Source organism: Drosophila obscura, unplaced genomic scaffold (genome assembly GCF_018151105.1).
Source record: "Drosophila obscura isolate BZ-5 IFL unplaced genomic scaffold, ASM1815110v1 contig_73, whole genome shotgun sequence".
NCBI lineage: Eukaryota > Metazoa > Arthropoda > Insecta > Diptera > Drosophilidae > Drosophila > Drosophila obscura.
This window is the reverse complement of record NW_024542865.1, coordinates 5,336,657-5,356,287: the sequence shown is the minus strand read 5'-3', so window position 1 is coordinate 5,356,287 and position 19,631 is coordinate 5,336,657. Positions and strand designations below refer to the sequence as shown.

The window sequence follows — 19,631 nt, the reverse complement described above, 5'->3', positions numbered from 1 at the left end:
TCCGTTAGAATAGTGTGACCGCTGTTGGCGTAAATACTAAACGCGTTTCGTACGGCGTTTTTACATAATCGAAAGGTTACAAAATACAAAAATATTAAACAAAGGAAATTAACAATGGGACTATGTTAGTCCCTGCTGATACTGAAGGAGCATCTCATCGACGACTTGCTGCAATAGTTTCGTGCCCTCCTCCAGTGGCGGCGACATAATCCTCTCCAGCAGCTCCATATTGAACAGCGGCTGGACCAAATTCCGCTTCATGGCAAACGCTGGCATCATAATATCGAACCGACGGCAGCCAAACTTGTTCTTCAGGGGCGGTACGCAAATACGATTCTCAACGATTTCATTGTCTTCCAGATCATCCCAATGCCAGTAGTTGACACCCCTTTCCACATCTTCATAGAGGCTGCCCCGCTCTTTGGCCGGCTTCCAGACCTTCTTGCCCTTGGGTGTCTTCTTTTGCGTCGGTTTGTATTTGCGTTTCGGCGGTGGCGACGATGTTCGATTGGACTCGGGCTTTCGTTCCTCCACATTGAATTTCTGCTCCCAAAGCGCCTGCACCTGCTTCAGTGACCTGAGCTCGGTGCGCGTCAGATCATTCAGATTATTATGTAGCCTGGACATAATATCATCCACCACGCCCGCGGAGAAGGCGCGCGAATTGGGTATCCAGTTTTCCTGGTTGCGGGTGTTCCGATTCCTCTTTCGCCTTGGACTCGAGATGCTCGACTGTGTCTCTTGTTTTGGCGCCTCATCGGGGGGCTCGGCTTTCGCCGCTGCGTTCCTTACTCTAGTTTTTAAAACTGTCTGCGCAGGCTCCTTTTTTATGTTTTTTGAAACTGCTGCCGCTGCCGCTGCATTCTTTTCTGTGGCCTTTCTTTTTCTAGTTTTTGGAACTGCCTCCTTTTTTATATCTGTTGGCTCCTTTTTAATTCGCTTTGCCACTGCCGACGATTTCTTTTTTACGCGGATCACATTTTCCATTTCGTTTTGCACTTCTTCCTGTGGCTCTTTCTTTAAGTTGAGTGGTGCCCGTTCGGCCATTTCTCGCAGCCATTCTGATCGATTATATATGCTCTTCCATGGCATTTTATGGCATTGCGATTTGCAATTTGAAGTTATTTTATTTGTGTTTGCCAATTGGATAAACAGTGTGCACACACCGTATGGCACGATCAGCTGATCTGATTCGCCTGGTGTGGCAGCGCCAGCATGGCAGCGCCGATCTTGATTTAAATTCAAATTCAAATTGAAAGGGTTTGAATTGCAGCAGCTAACAAGCAACAATTAATCATTGCGGCTGATGTGATGTCATCATCCACAGCGCTGGCGATTGCAATGCGAAACTGAAACCGAAACCCCAACTCAATGACCCATTGCAGTAATTAATAACGGTCGGACACGGACACGGACACCCAGGTACCTCTGGGGGCCAAACTTTGTGGATTTATGAGCGACGACATATAAACAAGACCAAAGCATTTGAGCCGACGCGACCGCAAAATGTCATAAAACCAAAAACCAAAAACCAGAAGAGAGCATTTAAAGCAATTTATATATCTGAATAGTACGAGTATAATTAAGGTAAGAGAGCCGCCGCCCCCCAGGCGCAAGCGCAAGCGCGACAAGCTTCCAGCTGGCAGCGTTTCACACGCCGTAGGGGGCGTGCCGCAGCAATAAAAAATAAAACAAAACGAAACGAAACAAGCCCAGCAAACACTCCATATGGCAGAGCAGAGCAGAGCAGTGCAGAGCAGACGTGGTTTTTCCATGGCTATCCAATTTGGGGACGGATGAGTTTTGTGTGTCGTGGGATACCAAAAAAAAAAAAAAAACACGATGAACATTTCTAAGCATTTTGGTGTCTTCCCGCCCGCCTGACTGTCTGACTGCCTGTTGAGTAATGGGCCATGTCCGTTGACATGCCGTGGCAAGGCGTTAAAATTAGTTGTAAAAATAAAGAAAAAGAAAAGACAATAATTTTTGGGTGCACAATATAATTCACTCTTAGAAGCGTATAAAAAGTAGAGACGCCAGCAGTATGGCCAACAGTTGTTCGTCGACATCCAATCGGTGCATACAAATCTGAATCCTACCCGAGAAATTCCCCCACTCAAAGGCAATACAATGGCAAGTACAGGCCAGGACATTCTTCGCTTGGCAGCGTGCTCAATAAATATTTTATTTACACACTTACAGAACTCCATCACTTTGCTCGCCATTGTGGCTGCCTCCTGCCTGGTGGCAATGTGCGCTGGCGATGTCTCCCACTTGTCGCGCAGCTACTTGCCGCCGCAGAGCATCGGCTACAATGGCGGATACAGTGGGGGCTACACGGGCTACAACTCGGGCGGCTACTCCGCATATCCAAGGTACTCGAACGGCGGCGGCTACTACTCTGGCGCCGGCGCCGGCTCAAGCTATGCTTCACCGCTCATCTCGTCCAGCTACAGGAGCTATGTGGTGCCACAGTATACAGCCGGCTATGCAGCGCCCTCGAGCACCTATCTGCCGGCGGACACTGGCTACTCCGGCTACAATGGCCTGGACACCAAATACGCCAGCAACGGTGGCTACGTCTACTAGTCGGACTGGGACTGGGACTTGGCCAGCCAGGCACCCAGCCAGGCAGCCACTCGGCAAAGGCATATTAATCTATTCCCTTTTTTTAAGCTATTTTTTTTGTGCAATAAAAAAATAAAGTTCATTCATGAAAATATATATTTAAATTTATTTATTTATAAATATTATAATTACCTTTGGGATCCAATCATTTGCTACAGATCAGATCCTGGCGCATATGTCCAGCCTCTCGTTGTGCTCAGTTCAGCGAATGAATCATTCTGGAGACAAGGGGACAACAGCGAGTGCAGCGACATTTCCGGTTGGAATCTACCAGAATCCGACGAGTTCTGACTACGAAATGTGCCAATAGCCGCCGTGATAAGTAGTCGACAGCCGCAGAATTAAATCAGCTAGAAATTACAATATTTACTTACAATCAAAGCATTTGCTGCACCAAGCTTGGATTGCTGATTGCAGTCCATCCGATCCGCTCCGATGGGTCTGGGAGTCACTGCCATTGCCATTGCTGCAATTCTGGTTCAGGTAACTCCTCCACGTTTCCTTTATAATGAATTAATTTAATTGGGCAGACGATAATGAATCTCATCAAGAATTTGATTCCAATTTGCTTCCTTTCAAGCGAAAAAGGGCAAAGTTTTGGGCTATCAGCAGTTAATGTTTATTGACATTTCCTCTCTGGCTGTCATTACAATGCAATAATGGAATGTGTGTGGGGAGGGGGTTGCTATTTGGATACATGGATACGTGGGTTACCGTGTTACAGTGTGAACTTTGAGCCGCTTGCGCCGCATGTTGCCGCAGTGCTCAGGGGCTCGACGGCTGCTCGCAATTGTCGCAATTGTCGCAATCGAAGACATCTGCAGTGGTTTCCTGCACGATGGCTAGCTGGGCAGCGTTGATGGCCTCCCGGACGAACTTCTCGCGCAGCTTCTTCAGCTCCTCACTGGCCATCTCCTCGGGCGTCATTTTGGCCAGCTGCCCGGCAGAGATGGCGCCGCACAGGAAATGGCTGCTCAGTCCAGGATTCTTCGGATCCTTCAGATTGGACACACGCGATCGAATGCGATTCTTGTACCTTGTGTCCGTCTTATTGAACTCCGAGTAGATGACCTCCTCCAGCTCGGCGGCCTTTTGCTCGGGCTCGGCGCAACCTTCGGCCACTGGACCGACCTTCAGCGCTGCGGTCAGCATTTCGCGGCACTTCAAGCGCACGGCATCCGTCATGCCGCCCAAGTGGACGGGAATCTTCTCCTCGCACTTGACCCCTGAGGAGGAACTGCTGCTGCTGCTACAGCCAGACTTCTCGTAGCTGGAACTCGAGGACTGCGATGTGTTCGAGCTCTCATTGGCGGCGGCTGTGCAGTTGGCTGGGTCCGAGGCTGAGGCTGTGGCTGGGTCCGCTGGGGACGGGCTGGACAGGAAGCGTTTCCATTTCTTCAACAGGATCTTGGACAGGGTAATCACGTTGTGGTCCTGGCCGCTCCGGCGCAGCTCGTTGACCGTCCTGCCGATGCGCGTTTTGACCAGCATATCCAGGTCGATGTCCAGCCTCTGCAGGGCCTCCAGCAGATCCAAGGCCTCTTCCGTTCGGGAACCGTCGCTCGACGCTGATATCTGGATCAGCGTCTTCTGAATCAGCAAGACTTCATGCTCCAAGCCCATGTTGGCCGTCAGGAACTGCAACAGCGGAGACGTAAGTAGCTTAGGTTAACTGTGGACCGTCGCTGGGTGCAGTTGGTTCCCACAATTAAAAATCAGCAACTGAATTTACTCCGTATCTGTTCCAAATGTCAGATTGAATAAAAGATTTTGATTGATTACTCTGCCAGTGTGACCATCCATCGATCGATATTCATTGTAAGCCAATGAACGGTTACACTGTTAAATCAGCTGTGTTTTCCTTTTAGAAATAATTCATTTATTAACAATAATAGGCAATTGCGGGATGGGAGGGGGCATGGACTGCTTTTATTGGGGGTGACCCCCACATGGGGAGTGTTTGATCATAAATGGTAAATGATAGCGAAGAGTATTGCTCCTCTGTGGCGAGATGGATTGTTGCTTGTCAGCCTCCATTGAAGAACGAGAATTACTGGCGGGAGCAAGCAGACTAGGTCACCGCTTTCATGAGAGAACGAGTAGGATTAGCGAGAGGAAACAGGCGAGGCTAGGCGGCCACCAGCGAGTTCTGCTCTCACATCCAAAGGGGCTCCTAGACACTGGTGTGCGTGGCAGCCCATGCCATTGATGGCTCATTGCTGCCATCGCCCAACTTCTAGCAAGGTTACTTAAAATAAACAAGAAATAATAATAGTAATAATAATTCTTTCCCGATGGCAGATTGGGCAGCCCGTCAAAACTCTTAAGACAGAATTGCGAACCTTGAAATGAATGGCGGACACGCTTATTAAATCCATCGCTTTATTTCCATTGTTCCAAAAAAAAAAAGAAGAGAATAAGTTGGATAGAATCGTTTGGTTAGTATCTGGAATCCGTACAACAGATGGATACCTGGGAGCTGCCTAAACCTTTTCCCCATTCCATTTTGAGATCCGTTTAGTGCTTCAGGCGGTATTCGTACCCACCGTTGGAGGCATAGCGAGTAGCTCCCGAGTGGCCATGTCCGTAGCTGCTGCTGCAGAAGGCCGTGGGGCCACCGCCGCCGCCACCGACCGCCGAGCGCAACCAACTGCGGGCAGGAAAATGATTAGAAACGAGTATTGTGCGGGATTAATGGACTGCTGTTACCTAGCCCCGAGAGCAGTGGGTTACATCAGCCACAAGACGCACCTTGAATGCCATTCTGCGAGTGTTTAAGGCTATTTGGGCAAAAGAAGCGAAACTTTGTCCTCCTTCTGTGAAGTGTGTGCCTTGAATAAAAATCCATTCGTCGCTGCATTTGCTCAACGAGGCTTTGAGCAGCTCCAAATAGGCGGAGGACGTCACATAGTTGCGGCGTCCCAGCTCCAGGTAGCACTTCTCGCTGGCATCATCCACCACCGACTTATGGAAGAACATGACACAGTCGACCAGGTCGTTCTCCAGCTTCGTCATCTCTCGTTCCTCTTCGACACTCTCACGATGCGCCTCTCCGCTCTGAGCGGACTCATCGGAGACACGCGGTGGCTGTGCCTGCCCTGCCTGCTCGGGCTCGTCATGGGGCCGATTCAGCTATACACCCGAATGCGCTCCTTGAAGGAATCACAATCACCGATGGGCGAAAAGGCCAAGGCAATGTGCAGCTGCTCCCGTATACGGTCGATATAGTAGGCATACACCTCGCTGGGCAGTGTGTTCAGATTACGGCCCTAAAAAAGGGGAGTTGAGTTAAATTTTTGGTTTATTTAACACTTAAACTTGGGGATGGAAAATGGATACCAGCAGAGGGAGAGCCAGAAGCATGGATATAGCCTGAAATGTATTTACCACTCTCGTTCGGTATCCGTTTCCCCATCCCCATGCTCCTGGGCGGTCACAGAATGAATTCTGCTCTCACCAGTTGCTTGGCAACATTCGCCATGTTCTCCATGATGGCTGCCTTGTCCTCCAACTGGTAGAGATTTGGCAAATCACCGGTATTAAGTTTGCCCTTGATATCCTCCACATAGCCTTCATCCGTTGGTCACAATCCATCATTCCCTGTTTGCTCTTTATGTACATACAATTCTTCAACATCGACAGCTGTTGTCATAGCAAATGCCGTTATGTGGAGATCGATGGGTCTGAAATCTGTGTTGTAAAGCGCAAAGAAATATTTATGTTAATATAAATTAATTTATATTAATTTTATTGTATTTATTTTTGTATTTTATTGTATAATATATTGTCCAAACAAAGAATAATAGATAATAGTAAACAAAGGGCTGTTAGTTTCATTGTTCATTGGTTTAATTTTAATTAGTAAATTTATAACTATTATGAAGATCAGTGCAGGAAAATTTTTTTTTTTTTTTAATTTCAACGGTTGTGTCATCAAAGTCTCCATACGCGATATAGCTACCATCGGCCATGGACAAAGAAAATATTTTTAAATTTTTGCTCAATTCGGCGATCCCGCAGCCGGTCGAAGTGGGGGAGTCCGCGCGTCGGCTGCGGTGGTCGCCGCACTTTCCGGGCGGTTCGAATCGGCACAAGTGTCTAATTCGCTTGTGCGGGAGGCGGAAGCGCATTTGCGCTTCTTCGAGGTGGCCGCACGCGCCGACTGTCAGCCTCCCCAGCCTAAACCGGAGCAGGGGCGCGTGCGGCAGGAGTTGCCGGCGGTGGCAGCTCCAGGACGCGGGCCAGTGCCAGCGGATGCGGAGGAAGAGCTGGAGGAGGAGCAGGATCAGCAGGATCGGCAGGAGGAGGAGGAGCAGGATCAGTGGGAGGCGATGGTTGTGGAGGCGGCGCGGGAAGCGGAGCCGGAGCCGAGGACTCCGAGGAGGGAGGAGCAGCCGAGGACGCCCAGGAGACGGCTGGCAAACCGGCCTCCGGCATTCGCGCCTGTGCGCCGGTCAATCCGCTAGAACAGCGGCAGATTGACCGGAATACCAGGCGGAGGGAGGCCTACCGGGCCCGAAGGATGCAGGAAGGCTACCAGGTGGGCGCGGCGCCACCCGGCAGGATGCAGGTGGTCGTGCAGGCGCACGGAATCCCGCCCCGCTATCCGGACACCCGGATGCTTGGGGAGTGCGTGTGGGAGGAGGGTGGGGTCCTCATATGGAGTCCTCCGAGAGGATGGTGGGCCCCACCCGGATTTGTGCCCAAACACAAAAAGGGCTCGCAGTGCTCTTACTGCAGCAAAGTGATGCACAAGGCGGGCCGGGTGAGGGATGCCCACGAGGCGGTGTGCCGGCTGCAAGAAAAGCCATATGTCTGCCCATATTGCAGCTTCTGCTCGGCGACTCAGTTGGGCCTGGACCTGCACAACTGTGGCTCCCTCAGGAACCAGTCGCCGATGGTGAGAGTGCCCGAGCGGGGGTAGGGGTATTGCGCTGGCATTGCACTGGCGGATGCCCTGGTCGCTCCAATGGCCAGGTGCCGTCCGTCAAGCCACCTTATCTCTGCCCCCGTTCGCCTCTGCGAACCCGCCGCACTCATTGATGATACGCAAAAGAGCTTCCATGATTGTGTGAAGTGGCTCGCTCGCATTTACTGAGGACCACCAGTACGCGAATCAAATCAAATAGCTTCTCTTTGACTTTCCACCCAGTGACCAGTCCTTTTGGTCCGGACCCAAGCGCTGCCCCGGCATCAACGATGAACTTTGACATCAACGATCCCTTGCACTTGGATTTCATCTGTGTGGCAGCCAACCAGCGTGCAGAGGTCAATGGCTTCGATCAGGTGCGCTACCGCCGTCCGTTGCTGAGCTGGTGAAGAACGTTAAGGTGAGTCACTCAATGAAGAATAGCCGAATAGGAGCACTCATCCAATACTAATGTCTGCAATTTCCTTTCGTTTAGGTGCCAGTGTTTGAGCCATGCTCTGGCAACCGCTGCCACCTCGGCCAATCTCTATGGATTGTCATGACCCATGACCTATCTCAACATAACGCAGATGCTGAAGAAGGCCGAAAAGCCATCGAAAATCCCACCACTGGAGTTCGAGGACGACGAAGACAACAACTTGCACATGGACTTCATTGTTTTTGTTGTTTGCCCAATTGGGGGGTATTTTCTTCATCGAAGTTTGCGTTTTTGGTTTTGTATTTTATATGTTATTGCATTTCATATATTACTTCATAATTAAGTCGCTTAGGTTTTGCTTGCTACTATTCATTATTTCAGGATTTACATTAATCGAACTTACATATATATACACATATATATATATTATGTATGCACATAATTAATAGGCAATAACCTAAGCTTACTTTAATGTCTTTCCATACACATAAGTATTGTTTATGCTAATTGATTTTTGCCATAGTGTACTAAAAACCGAAAACTGTATATTACACACGATATTGACATGCGCAGATCAATGACAGGTGACAAGTGTTGTGTAATTGAAAATCAGTGATCAGTTCTCTGTTACGCCTACGCCGTGCTGTTATGCGCGCAAGTTAGTCCCGAAGAACTATTATCATGCAGCGGTCAGAACAGCAAATTTTCTTTGAAAAGTATACCTCTTTTGAGCCGGCTGAAATAGCTAAAGCTGTCAGCTATGTCCACGGAGAGGACAAAAGGATCATACAGCATAATATGAAGGAGTTCTCAGCGCTGAAAGAAATAAATAGCCCATTTTGCCTAATAATGGACGAGTGGTTTGTGCACGAAACGGTAAATATTGCCCTACACTAAGTAAAAATAAATGAGACTATTTTCATATATACATATACATCTCTACAGATTTGTTGTATTCCAAATTGGAAAATGTTGGTGAAAGCTGCGCGCTGCATCGATGGGAGTTTCTACAGAACGCTGTATTTATATTTGGTAAGGAAATCAAATTTTTTTAAAAATATTTTCTAGGCTGTCCACATTGGGACTGCCTCATGCTTCTTTGCGTTTTGGCGAAGACGCAGTTTCTTTTACATGGGTTAAGCATATGGCCCTATCTATTCGATATATTCGATTGATTTTGCGCTTAACTGCACATTTTTGCACTTCTGTGCCTATCAGCGCAACTATCACGACTAATAACAACAAAAAATTTTAGATTTGATTTCTCAAAATTTGTTTACTTTCCTTGTCATCAAGCACCCAAATCAAAATTCAAGACGCACATTTGCCAATGTAAACGCCTTTTCTGCGTATTCCGATATCGATAGCAGACGCGCCCAGTGTAAAAAGGCTATTAATCATATAAATTAAACAGGTCCCTAACGAGACGATACAAGAAACGGAGGAAGACAGCGAAGGCGAAGACGAGCTTAAAATAAGCAAGAGGAGAGTGTACGACGGCCTCGCCCTGATTTTGGAGTATATGGAAACGCAAGTTCCGGCAGTCCTGAAGCATTTTCTGGCCATCGTTTCAGACTATAACAAAGTGAACGATATGTCGGTGCAGTTTGCGGTGTCTAAGGGTTACCCCTGCGTTTGGGACATAACGCACTTGCGTGCCGACATGGTCCATCGTGGATATCTGGCGACGGTAATATGTCTAATATAAATTGTATGCACAACCATAGCATATAGCAAACCTTTCTCTTCCTTTCAGCCGCTCTACAACTTATACGAATACGTCGAGTTTACGGCGGACACGTATCAGCGGAATATAGCTGCCTGTCTTAATGTCTTCGAGGAAAACGAAAATCCTCATTCGGATGTGCTAGGGCAGGAGCTGGACCAAATGAAACGGCTGTTAAAAAGATTTTTTACGTTTCATCCCTTGGGGAAGCTCCGGCTCAACGGCGTAAAGAGCGATGGTCCAGGTCATTTGCACAAAAGACTCCATGACTGAAGTCAACAATGACTGGATCCGGAGGGGATTCGCAAAGGAAAACCATACCGTCATATTCAGCGACGTTTGACCTCAATGTTTGACCAGATTGACTCACATCCGATAAAAACATTTGAGGTAGTACTGCCACTGGAGTCAAAACGCCACCAACGGGAAATCCTAGGAATGTCACGGTTTGACGGCAGGAAAATCTTGTTACCAAGCATCGCAGGTCTCTCATCCCTGTTCAGTGCCACCGGTGCCAGGTGTTTGGTCACACACATGCATACTGTAGCCGCCCGTATGTATGCATGAAATGTGCTGGACCGCACTGCACCTCAACTTGTAGGTAACCAAGGAATATCCCCGCCACCTGTGCTAACTGCCAAGGACAGCATATAAGCGCCTACAAGGGGTGTATAAAGTATCAGCATGCTAAGATAGATATGTCTCGTCGCTATTTCGCCCAAAAACGGCGATAGAGGTGGCTGGATTTAGTTTTTGAACACGAATTTACTGCAGCTGAACTGCAATTTACCCCTCATTTTTCTTATCAATAAAAACACTTACTATTCCAATCAAACACATACTGTACAACACCTTTATTAAAAGCCATTACATATATTATGCGGGAGGAGCAGGATCAGTGGGAGGCGATGGTGGTGGAGGCGGCGCGGGAAGCGGAGCCGGAGCCGAGGAGGGACGAGCAGCCAAGAACGCCCAGGAGACGGCTGGCAAACCGGCCTCCGGCATTCCCGCCTGTGCGCCGGTCAAACCCGGTAGAACAGCGGCTGATTGACCGGAATGCCAGGCGGAGGGAGGCCTACCGGGCCCGAAGGTTGGGGCAAGGCCACCAGGTGGGCGCCGCACCACCCGCCGGATGAAGGTGATCGTGAGCACGGAACCCGCCCCCTACCGGATACCCGGATGCTGGGGGTCGTGCGGGAGGAGAGTGGGGTCCTCATCTGGAGTCCTCCGAGAGGATGGTGGGCCCCACCCGGATTTGTGCCGAAGCACAAAAAGGGCACTCAATGCTCATTCTGCAGCAAGGTTATGCACAAGTCGGGCCTGGCGAGGGATGCCCACGAGGCGGTGTGCCGGCTGCAAGAAAAGCCATATGTCTGCCCATATTGCAGCTTCTGCTCGGCGACTCAGTTGGGCCTGGACCTGCACAACTGTGGCTCCCTCAGGAACCAGTCGCCGATGGTGAGAGTGCCCGAGCGGTGGTAAGCGGTATTGCGCTGGCATTGTACTGGCGGATGCCCTGGTCGCTCCAATGGCCAGGTGACGTCCGCCACCCTATCCGAGCCAGTCGGGGCTAAACGGGGACGGTCCACTGAGCCCTAAAGATCGGTACCACGGGTTGTTCAGCGGTCCAAGGCTGTTCATTGAGGTAGGCCCCCTAGTGGGAGCATCGTGGTGGTGTGGTAGCCCAAATTTTACGCGGGAAGAGCCGCTAGGCTCCACGTGGAGTTGCGAGCTCAACTGGGTGCCGAGACCCATAGATCGGAAGAAGTGGTAGATACACTTCGCTCCTCACCAAAGGGGAAAAGTATGCCCGACTAGTATACTTTCGAATTGGTACCAGGATGGGTAGCTATGTATTTTCTATAGCTTCTTATTCTGTGGCGGTAATTGACGCATGTACCAGATTTACGGTGATATGTGCATTGCAAAAAGCACATTACACACCGTGGATGAAATCCCTTCCTGTAGAACCGCCGCGTTAAATAAAGCTGAGAGATCAGATTCATCTGGCCAGGGAGCACGCACAGATCTGGGACAGTGCAATAATAATAAGAACCTAATGGTATGTGACGACCACCAATTTAAGATTTCCGTATACGTCTACCATTTATTTGAAATCACCAACTACCGGGCCAATACCTAAATATACTCATATATTATCAAAGACTTCAATACAAAGATGTATCATGAGGAGCAAATGCTCGTTCAATTTTACCTCTGCTTTCAGCTTCGTCAATGCCTCGGCCCGCGTCGAGTCGATCGACAGAGTACACCAACAAAATATGAAGTCTGACGACGGGAATAGGTCCAGGGCCGGATTAGCAGTTTCCTAGGGCCGCCCCTAGGGCTAACAGAAAAATTTGTTGAAAAAAAAAACTCCAAATAATGAATAAAAAATATAATAGCCACTGATAAACATACAAATCAATCAAACAAATATAACATTTTTAAGTTTTTATTTCAAATGAAAAAAGAAGGGAGCTGCCGTGAAAAAATGGAGGGCCCCAGATTGATGGTTGCCCAGGGCCCTGTTGAGGGTTGATCCGGCCCTGAATAGGTCGAGTTTGGTTTTAAAGCAGACTCACACAGACGCACACAGTCTCACACATTTTTTTGGTGCGTTTGTTTGCAAAGACAACAGACACGAAGTCAAATACGTTACTTATTTCTCTGCCGCTACGTCAGCAGGGAAGAAGTTTTTTTTGCCGCTACTTCAGCAGGGCAGAATAACGAAACCACACGAAGTCTTTACGCTGTACGTGCGCCGACTGCGCTGCCGAGTCCTGCTTTAGAGCTGCAACTGGCATACTCATCGCACGAGCACGATGGGCCACTGTACCCCAAAAATTATGTTGTCCAGTGTGGATGAAAGAATGGCGCGATTGGGAGACGACAAAGTAGACTTTATTTATTCTGAGCGTTTATTTTTAACCATGTCTGTCCATTTCGGAAGTCACCGACGCCGCTGCCACGAAAGTGTAATTAATGATGCGGTTCTAAGTTTATGGCTGGCTTCGCGGCAGTTCGAGAGTTCGCGAGGGAGCGAAAAAATACCCAAAGGCAGCAGCAGCAGCAGCCGTAGCAGCAGAGAGGCTTATTAAATCAATCGCTTTATTTCCATTGTTACAAAAAAAAAAAAAAAGAGAATAAGTTGAATAGAATCGTTTGGTTAGTATCTGGAATCCGTACAACAGATGGATACCTGGGAGCTGCCTAAACCTTTTCCCCATTCCATTTTGAGATCCGTTTAGTGCTTCAGGCGGTATTCGTACCCACCGTTGGAGGCATAGCGAGTAGCTCCCGAGTGGCCATGTCCGTAGCTGCTGCTGCTGCCAGACGAGGAGTAGCCACCAGCTCCATGGCCCGAGCCTGTTGCATAGCGAGCCGGTGACGAGTAGCTGACATGGGATACGGCTGGTCCGGCATAGCTACGACTCGATCCGTGTGAGACGGCGGGCGCGGAGTAGCTCTGATGAGACACGGACGGAGCGGCGTAGGATGATCCAGCGCTGCTGTAGCTGCTGTGGGAGGCAGTTGGAGCCAAGTACTGTCTGGATGGAGCGGCCACAGGTGCGGAGTAGCTGGCATGAGAGGCGGCAGGCGCTGAGTAACTGCTGTGGGAGGCAGCTGGCGCCAAGTACTGTCTGGATGGAGCGGCCACAGGTGCGGAGTAGCTGGCATGAGAGGCGGCAGGCGCGGAGTAGCTGGCATGAGAGGCGGCAGGCGCTGAGTTACTGCTGTGGGAGGCAGCTGGCGCCACGTACTGTCTGGATGGAGCGGCCACAGGTGCGGAGTAGCTGGCATGAGAGGCGGCAGTCGCGGAGTAGCTGCTGCTGTGGGAGACCGGAGCCAAGTACTGTCTGGATGGAGCCGCTGCCGCCGCGTGCGATCGGATCGCATAGGTGGCCGAGGGGGCTGCGTAGTGGCCCGCGGAGGAGCTGGAGGCTGCCGTGTTGTAGCTGCTGTGGGCATTGGCCTGCGGCGGCAGGTAGCTGCTGCCCAAAGGACTGGCCATGGCCGCAGAGGTCACGGCCAGGAGCACAGCGGTGCAGGCCACAAACGAATGCTGTCCAAGAATAAAATGGATTGAGTCGCTGATGGATGGATCTCTGTGGCGCTGTGTGGGATATTTACCATGATGATTCAACTGATGGTCTAGGGTTGGTTGGGTGCTTCCCGTGATGTCGGAACTGGAACTGATGCCAGCGGTGGCATGAGCCGACACTTTTATAGAGACACCGAACAAAAGGTGCGAGTGTGCGAGTACAAATCTTAAATCGACGCACAGACAAAAGAGGTGAATAGAAAAAACAAGTGAGCAAAGATGGATAAATGGAAAGATAGACAGATACGCGAATTACGAGTACAAGTAGGGGCAACAAAAATATATTAGAACGAAACGAAACGATCGAAAACGAAAACGGAATGGATTGCTGCTAGCTACAACAAGAGCCGATGATTAGAGCTTCGCTGGCTGGCCCAGTGGATGGCTAGTTAGTTACACTGTGCAACAGGTTTGGATTCTTGTGAGGAAATACTTGTACGATGTGGAAGATGTTCATATATGAATATATATCCAAGTAGATCTGCTAGCACTCATATAGAACACAAAGTAAATATATCAAAACAAAATCTGTTAATCCCTTTAGAGCAGGGGTCGGCACACAGACTCAAACATTTTTTGGTGCGTTTGTGTGCGTAACTTATTTCTCTGCCGCTGCGGAAGCCGAGCAATTGTGCATAGGGTACACGAATGCTGCTCTGCCGCTGAGGCAGGCGAGCTTCGTCACAAGGGCAGAAGTTTCTCTGCCGCTACTTCAGCAGGGCAGAATAACGAAACATCCGAGTCGGAGAAGCGTACTCGCTTTTGATTCTTCCCCACCTGAATGGGCGTCATTTTCATGTCACTCGTCTGATCCTCCTCTACCTCGTCGTCGTCTATCTCTGTGATTTGGGCCACCTCTGGCTGCAAATGCATTTGCCGACCTTCCGCCAAACGGCCTATTATCCAGCGATCCCAAGTGTCCAGAGTCACTCCGTCCAGTATATGCACTTGGCATATAAACAATCCATCATTCCCTGCACAATATGCTGTTTGCTCTTAATGTATTAATGTACTTGTAAATAAAATTTTTCAACATCGACAGCTGTTGTCATAGCAAATGCCGTTATGTTGACGTCGATGGGTCTGAAATCTGTGTTGTAAAGCGCAAAGAAATATTTATGTTAATATAAATTAATTTATATTAACTTTATTTTATTTATTTTTTTATATTATATATTGTTCAAATAAAGAATAATAGATAATAGTAAGCAAAGGGCTGTTAGTTTCATTGTTCATTGTTTTTATTAAAACATTTAGAACTATTATGAAGATCAGTGCAGGAAAATCTTTTTTTTTTTTAATTTCAACGGTGGTAACAGCAAAGTACCCATTCGCGATACAGCATCCATCGGCCATGGACCAAGAAAATATTGTTAAATTTTTAATGAATTCGGCGATCCCGCAGCCGGTCGAAGTGGCGCTGGAGAGGCTGCGTGGAGTCCGCGCGTCGGCTGCGGTGGTCGCCGCACTTTCCGGGCGGTTCGAATCGGCACAAGTGTCTAATTCGCTTGTGCGGGAGGCGGAAGCGCATTTGCGCTTCTTCGAGGTGGCCGCACGCGCCGGCTGTCAGCCTCCCCAGCCTAAACCGGAGCAGGGGCGCGTGCGGCAGGAGTTGCCGGCGGTGGCAGCTCCTGGAGGCGTGCAAGCGGATGCGGATCAGCAGGAGGTGCAGGATCAGCAGGAGCAGCAGGAGGCGATGGTGGTGGAGGCGGCGCGGGAAGCGGAACCAGAGCCGAGAACTCCGAGGAGGGACGAGCAGCCAAGAACGCCCAGGAGACGGCTGGCAAACCGTCCTCCGGCATTCCCGCCTGTGCGCCGGTCAAACCCGGTAGAACAGCGGCTGATTGACCGGAATGCCAGGCGGAGGGAGGCCTACCGGGCCCGAAGGTTGGGGCAAGGCCACCAGGTGGGCCCCGCACCACCCGGCCGGATGAAGGTGATCGTGCAGGCGCACGGAATCCCGCCCCCCTATCCGGATACAAGGATGCTTGGGGATTGCGTGCGGGAGGAGGGTGGGGTCCTCATCTGGAGTCCTCCGAGAGGATGGTGGGCCCCACCCGGATTTGTGCGGAAGCACAAAAAGGGCACTCAATGCTCATTCTGCAGCAAGGTTATGCACAAGTCGGGCCTGGCGAGGGATGCCCACGAGGCGGTGTGCCGGCTGCAAGAAAAGCCATATGTCTGCCCATATTGCAGCTTCTGCTCGGCGACTCAGTTGGGCCTGGACCTGCACAACTGTGGCTCCCTCAGGAACCAGTCGCCGATGGTGAGAGTGCCCGAGCGGTGGTAAGCGGTATTGCGCTGGCATTGTACTGGCGGATGCCCTGGTCGCTCCAATGGCCAGGTGACGTCCGCCACCCCCTCAAGGGTACCCTATCCGAGCCAGTCGGGGCTAAACGGGGACGGTCCACTGAGCCCTAAAGATCGGTACCACGGGTTGTTCAGCGGTCCAAGGCTGTTCATTGAGGTAGGCCCCCTAGTGGGAGCATCGTGGTGGTGTGGTAGCCCAAATTTTACGCGGGAAGAGCCGCTAGGATCCACGTGGAGTTGCGATCTCAACTGGGTGCCGAGACCCATAGATCGGAAGAAGTGGTAGATACACTTCGCTCCTCACCAAAGGGGAAAAGTATGCCCGACTAGTATACTTTCGAATTGGTACCAGGATGGGTAGCTATGTATTTTCTATAGCTTCTTATTCTGGGGCGGTAATTGACGCATGTACCAGATTTACCGTGATATGTGCATTGCACAAAGCACATTACACACCGTGGATGAAATCCCTTCCTGTAGAACCGCCGCGTTAAATAAAGCTGAGAGATCAGATTCACCTGGCCAGGGAGCAAGCACAGATCTGGGACAGTGCAATAATAATAAGAACCTAATGGTATGTGACGACCATCAATTTAAGATTTCCGTATACGTCTACCATTTATTTGAAATCACCAACTACCGGGCCAATACCTACATATACTCATATATTATCAAAGACTTCAATACAAAGATGTATCATGAGGAGCAAATGCTCGTTCAATTTTACCTCTGCTTTCAGCTTCGTCAATGCCTCGGCCCGCGTCGAGTCGATCGACAGAGTACACCAACAAAATATGAAGTCTGACGACGGGAATAGGTCCAGGGCCGGATTAGCAGTTTCCTTGGGCCGCCCCTAGGGCTAACAGAAAAATTTGTTGAAAAAATATAATAGCCACTGATAAACATACAAAATAATCAAACAAATATAACATTTTTAAGTTTTTATTTCAAATGAAAAAGAAAGAGGAGCTGCCGTGAAAAAATGGAGGGCCCCAGATTGATGGTTGCCCAGGGCCCTGTTGAGGGTTGATCCGGCCCTGAATAGGTCGAGTTTGGTTTTAAAGCAGACTCACACAGACGCACACAGTCTCACACATTTTTTTGGTGCGTTTGTGTGCGAAGACAACAGACACGAAGTCAAATACGTTACTTATTTCTCTGCCGCTACGTCAGCAGGGAAGAAGTTTTTTTTGCCGCTACTTCAGCAGGGCAGAATAACGAAACCACACGAAGTCTTTACGCTGTACGTGCGCCGACTGCGCTGCCGAGTCCTGCTTTAGAGCTGCAACTGGCATATCACGCACGAGCACGATGGGCCACTGTACCCCAAAAATTATGTTGTCCAGTGTGGATGAAAGAATGGCGCGATTGGGAGACGACAAAGTAGACTTTATTTATTCTGAGCGTTTATTTTTAACCATGTCTGTCCATTTCGGAAGTCACCGACGCCGCTGCCACGAAAGTGTAATTAATGATGCGGTTCTAAGTTTATGGCTGGCTTCGCGGCAGTTCGAGAGTTCGCGAGGGAGCGAAAAAATACCCAAAGGCAGCAGCAGCAGCCGCAGCAGCAGACTTTGAGATTCCCGAGATCGTGGAACGTGAAACAAGTAATCCAATCCGATTCGATCCAATCCGGCCCAACCCCCCCGCCCCCCGCACCGACATTGGACAGGTCGCGTCTAAAGGCGACGATTACTCACAATCCTACACATTAATTATAATAAACACTCTCGGACACGTATACGTATATCTTAATGGGGGGCTTCTCCTCCTCCCATTGGGCAGTTCTTAAATTAAATCTTTTGCGTGTGCTTCTATAATTAAAACAAAAGGCCAAAAAGCGAAGCCAAGGGGGAACAGTAAATCCAATCAAATAAAAATATTAGCCAAGAAAGAAAGCTGCCTGGTTGGCAGTGCCGAAGCCACAAATACTCTGGCTGATGCATCTCTGGCATCATGCGGTTCCATCGGATACAGACAAATATTATAATAATAAAAAAAAGACTATTACTTAGTTTGGGAGTTTCTTAAGTGTCACGAATTCCTCATAGAATTATATTCCAATTCAAACTGTAGAGTATTAATTTGTCCATCCAGTAATAATTATTATTATAAATTATAAATTATAATTTATGTTTTGCTCTCGTTATGCGCAATGGAATAATTCTTTTCGGTATTTGTGCTCAGTTCTCCAGGGGCTGCGAAAGTGAGTGGATGGGATAGGTTGGAAGAATCGACTCCGAAGAGTTGGGAGTTTCGCTTGGAATTTGTGTATTTAAAAAAATCGTTTTGCTGTATGTATTATGTATGTACGAGTATGCATGTATATCTGGGGACGGTGATCTACTCCTAGGCCAGACTTTTCTGGTGCACATCCTTGGCATATGCCACAAAGAGAATGTTGTGCTTGCTGGCTATGGGTTTGCCACCAACCTTCTCCTCCTCGCCATGCCGCACATGCAGGCTGGGCGACGCCAGGTTAATGCTGCCCACTATCTGGCCGGGCTTGATGTAATAGTTCTGGCCCAATGTCATCGGCCGGTGTTCGGTGATTAGCTGATATCTCATCGGCTCTGACTCCGGCTCCGCCTCCGCCTCCTCGATGATGAGCTTCGGTCTGACTGTGCTTGGAGTCGCGCCTGCTTCCGCTTCAGCAGCTGCGTGTGGCCAGCCCAGGGCCAGTAGTGGCAGGCAGATGGAGAGTGCCACAAGGAATCCCATGGAGTGCATCTTGCGTTTATGTAATGTGCAACGTGTGTGTTTGTGTCTGCGGGCAATACCTCAATGCGGTTCTGTTTTCGGTCAGCTGCATTCTTATATTTATCCCCCAGTTGGCAGGCGGCATTCTGGTGCACCAGGAAGATCTCTCTCTCTCTCTTCCTCTCTGTGTTGGCTTTTGTTCAGCTTTTCTGGGTCTTCGCTTTTTACCCCCAGGTTTTTGATTGTATTTCTTGGCTTTTGCATTGTCCGTTTTGGCCATAACAAGTTTTGGACATTAACCCGATTTCGATTTCGCACTAAGAGATACTTTTGATACATAAATGAATGTGGGTATATACACATATATAATGCACACGCGATATCTCCATTCACAGCAAAATACATTTTATATATTATTATATCCAGTCATATACTTATGTACATATGTATGTATGTATGTATGAATGGCACTTGCCTGACGACAAAAATATTCGCATGTTTTCGGCTGATTGCTCTGCTGAGTTATTCGGTTCGATTTTTATAATTAATAAGTTTCCCTAATGGCAAATAAATGTTTGAGAAAATTTATTTATTGTTTTTATTATTTGCTATACTTATGGATTTATAATTAGTTTTAGCTTGAGGTCTTTTATCTATGAATATTGAATATGCATCGCAGTGGAATGAAATATTTTTAGCTATTTTGGGATATCAATTGAACACGAAAATTATGGAACCCATACTCACATTTCATGTACAGTGGATAACATTAATATTCGGTTGTTTTTTTTTTTCAACTTCAAACGCGAATAAA

At 48.8% G+C, this 19,631-nt stretch overlaps 6 protein-coding genes across 6 annotated transcripts; 2 read left to right on the top strand and 4 right to left on the bottom strand.

The window, feature by feature from the left end:
* Positions 1 to 101: 101 nt before the first annotated feature.
* On the bottom strand, positions 102 to 1,147 carry LOC111065345. The gene has a single exon (XM_022353466.2). It carries the CDS (start codon positions 1,090 to 1,092, stop codon positions 121 to 123), a length of 972 nt encoding a protein of 323 aa, XP_022209158.2. The 5' UTR covers positions 1,093 to 1,147; the 3' UTR covers positions 102 to 120.
* Positions 1,148 to 2,030: 883 nt separating this feature from the next.
* LOC111065362 (prisilkin-39) lies at positions 2,031 to 2,599 on the top strand. Its single transcript, XM_022353487.2, has 2 exons — positions 2,031 to 2,133; positions 2,203 to 2,599. Exons 1-2 carry the CDS (start codon positions 2,131 to 2,133, stop codon positions 2,587 to 2,589), a joined length of 390 nt encoding a protein of 129 aa, XP_022209179.2. The 5' UTR covers positions 2,031 to 2,130; the 3' UTR covers positions 2,590 to 2,599.
* Positions 2,600 to 3,232: 633 nt separating this feature from the next.
* Positions 3,233 to 4,391, bottom strand: LOC111065329 (transcription elongation factor S-II-like). The gene has a single exon (XM_022353440.2). The coding sequence runs from the start codon at positions 4,249 to 4,251 to the stop codon at positions 3,394 to 3,396; it is 858 nt and encodes a 285-aa protein (XP_022209132.2). The 5' UTR covers positions 4,252 to 4,391; the 3' UTR covers positions 3,233 to 3,393.
* A 4,261-nt stretch (positions 4,392 to 8,652) lies between these two features.
* LOC121405005 lies at positions 8,653 to 10,753 on the top strand. Its single transcript, XM_041595505.1, has 5 exons — positions 8,653 to 8,852; positions 8,922 to 9,008; positions 9,391 to 9,666; positions 9,733 to 9,946; positions 10,590 to 10,753. Exons 1-5 carry the CDS (start codon positions 8,658 to 8,660, stop codon positions 10,751 to 10,753), a joined length of 936 nt encoding a protein of 311 aa, XP_041451439.1. The 5' UTR covers positions 8,653 to 8,657.
* A 2,196-nt stretch (positions 10,754 to 12,949) lies between these two features.
* On the bottom strand, positions 12,950 to 14,680 carry LOC121405004 (cuticle protein 16.5). Its single transcript, XM_041595504.1, has 2 exons — positions 14,585 to 14,680; positions 12,950 to 13,768 (listed from the first exon to the last, which is right to left on the bottom strand). Exons 1-2 carry the CDS (start codon positions 14,678 to 14,680, stop codon positions 12,950 to 12,952), a joined length of 915 nt encoding a protein of 304 aa, XP_041451438.1.
* Positions 14,681 to 18,372: 3,692 nt separating this feature from the next.
* On the bottom strand, positions 18,373 to 19,199 carry LOC111065407. The gene has a single exon (XM_022353552.2). The coding sequence runs from the start codon at positions 18,845 to 18,847 to the stop codon at positions 18,467 to 18,469; it is 381 nt and encodes a 126-aa protein (XP_022209244.1). The 5' UTR covers positions 18,848 to 19,199; the 3' UTR covers positions 18,373 to 18,466.
* Positions 19,200 to 19,631: the final 432 nt, after the last annotated feature.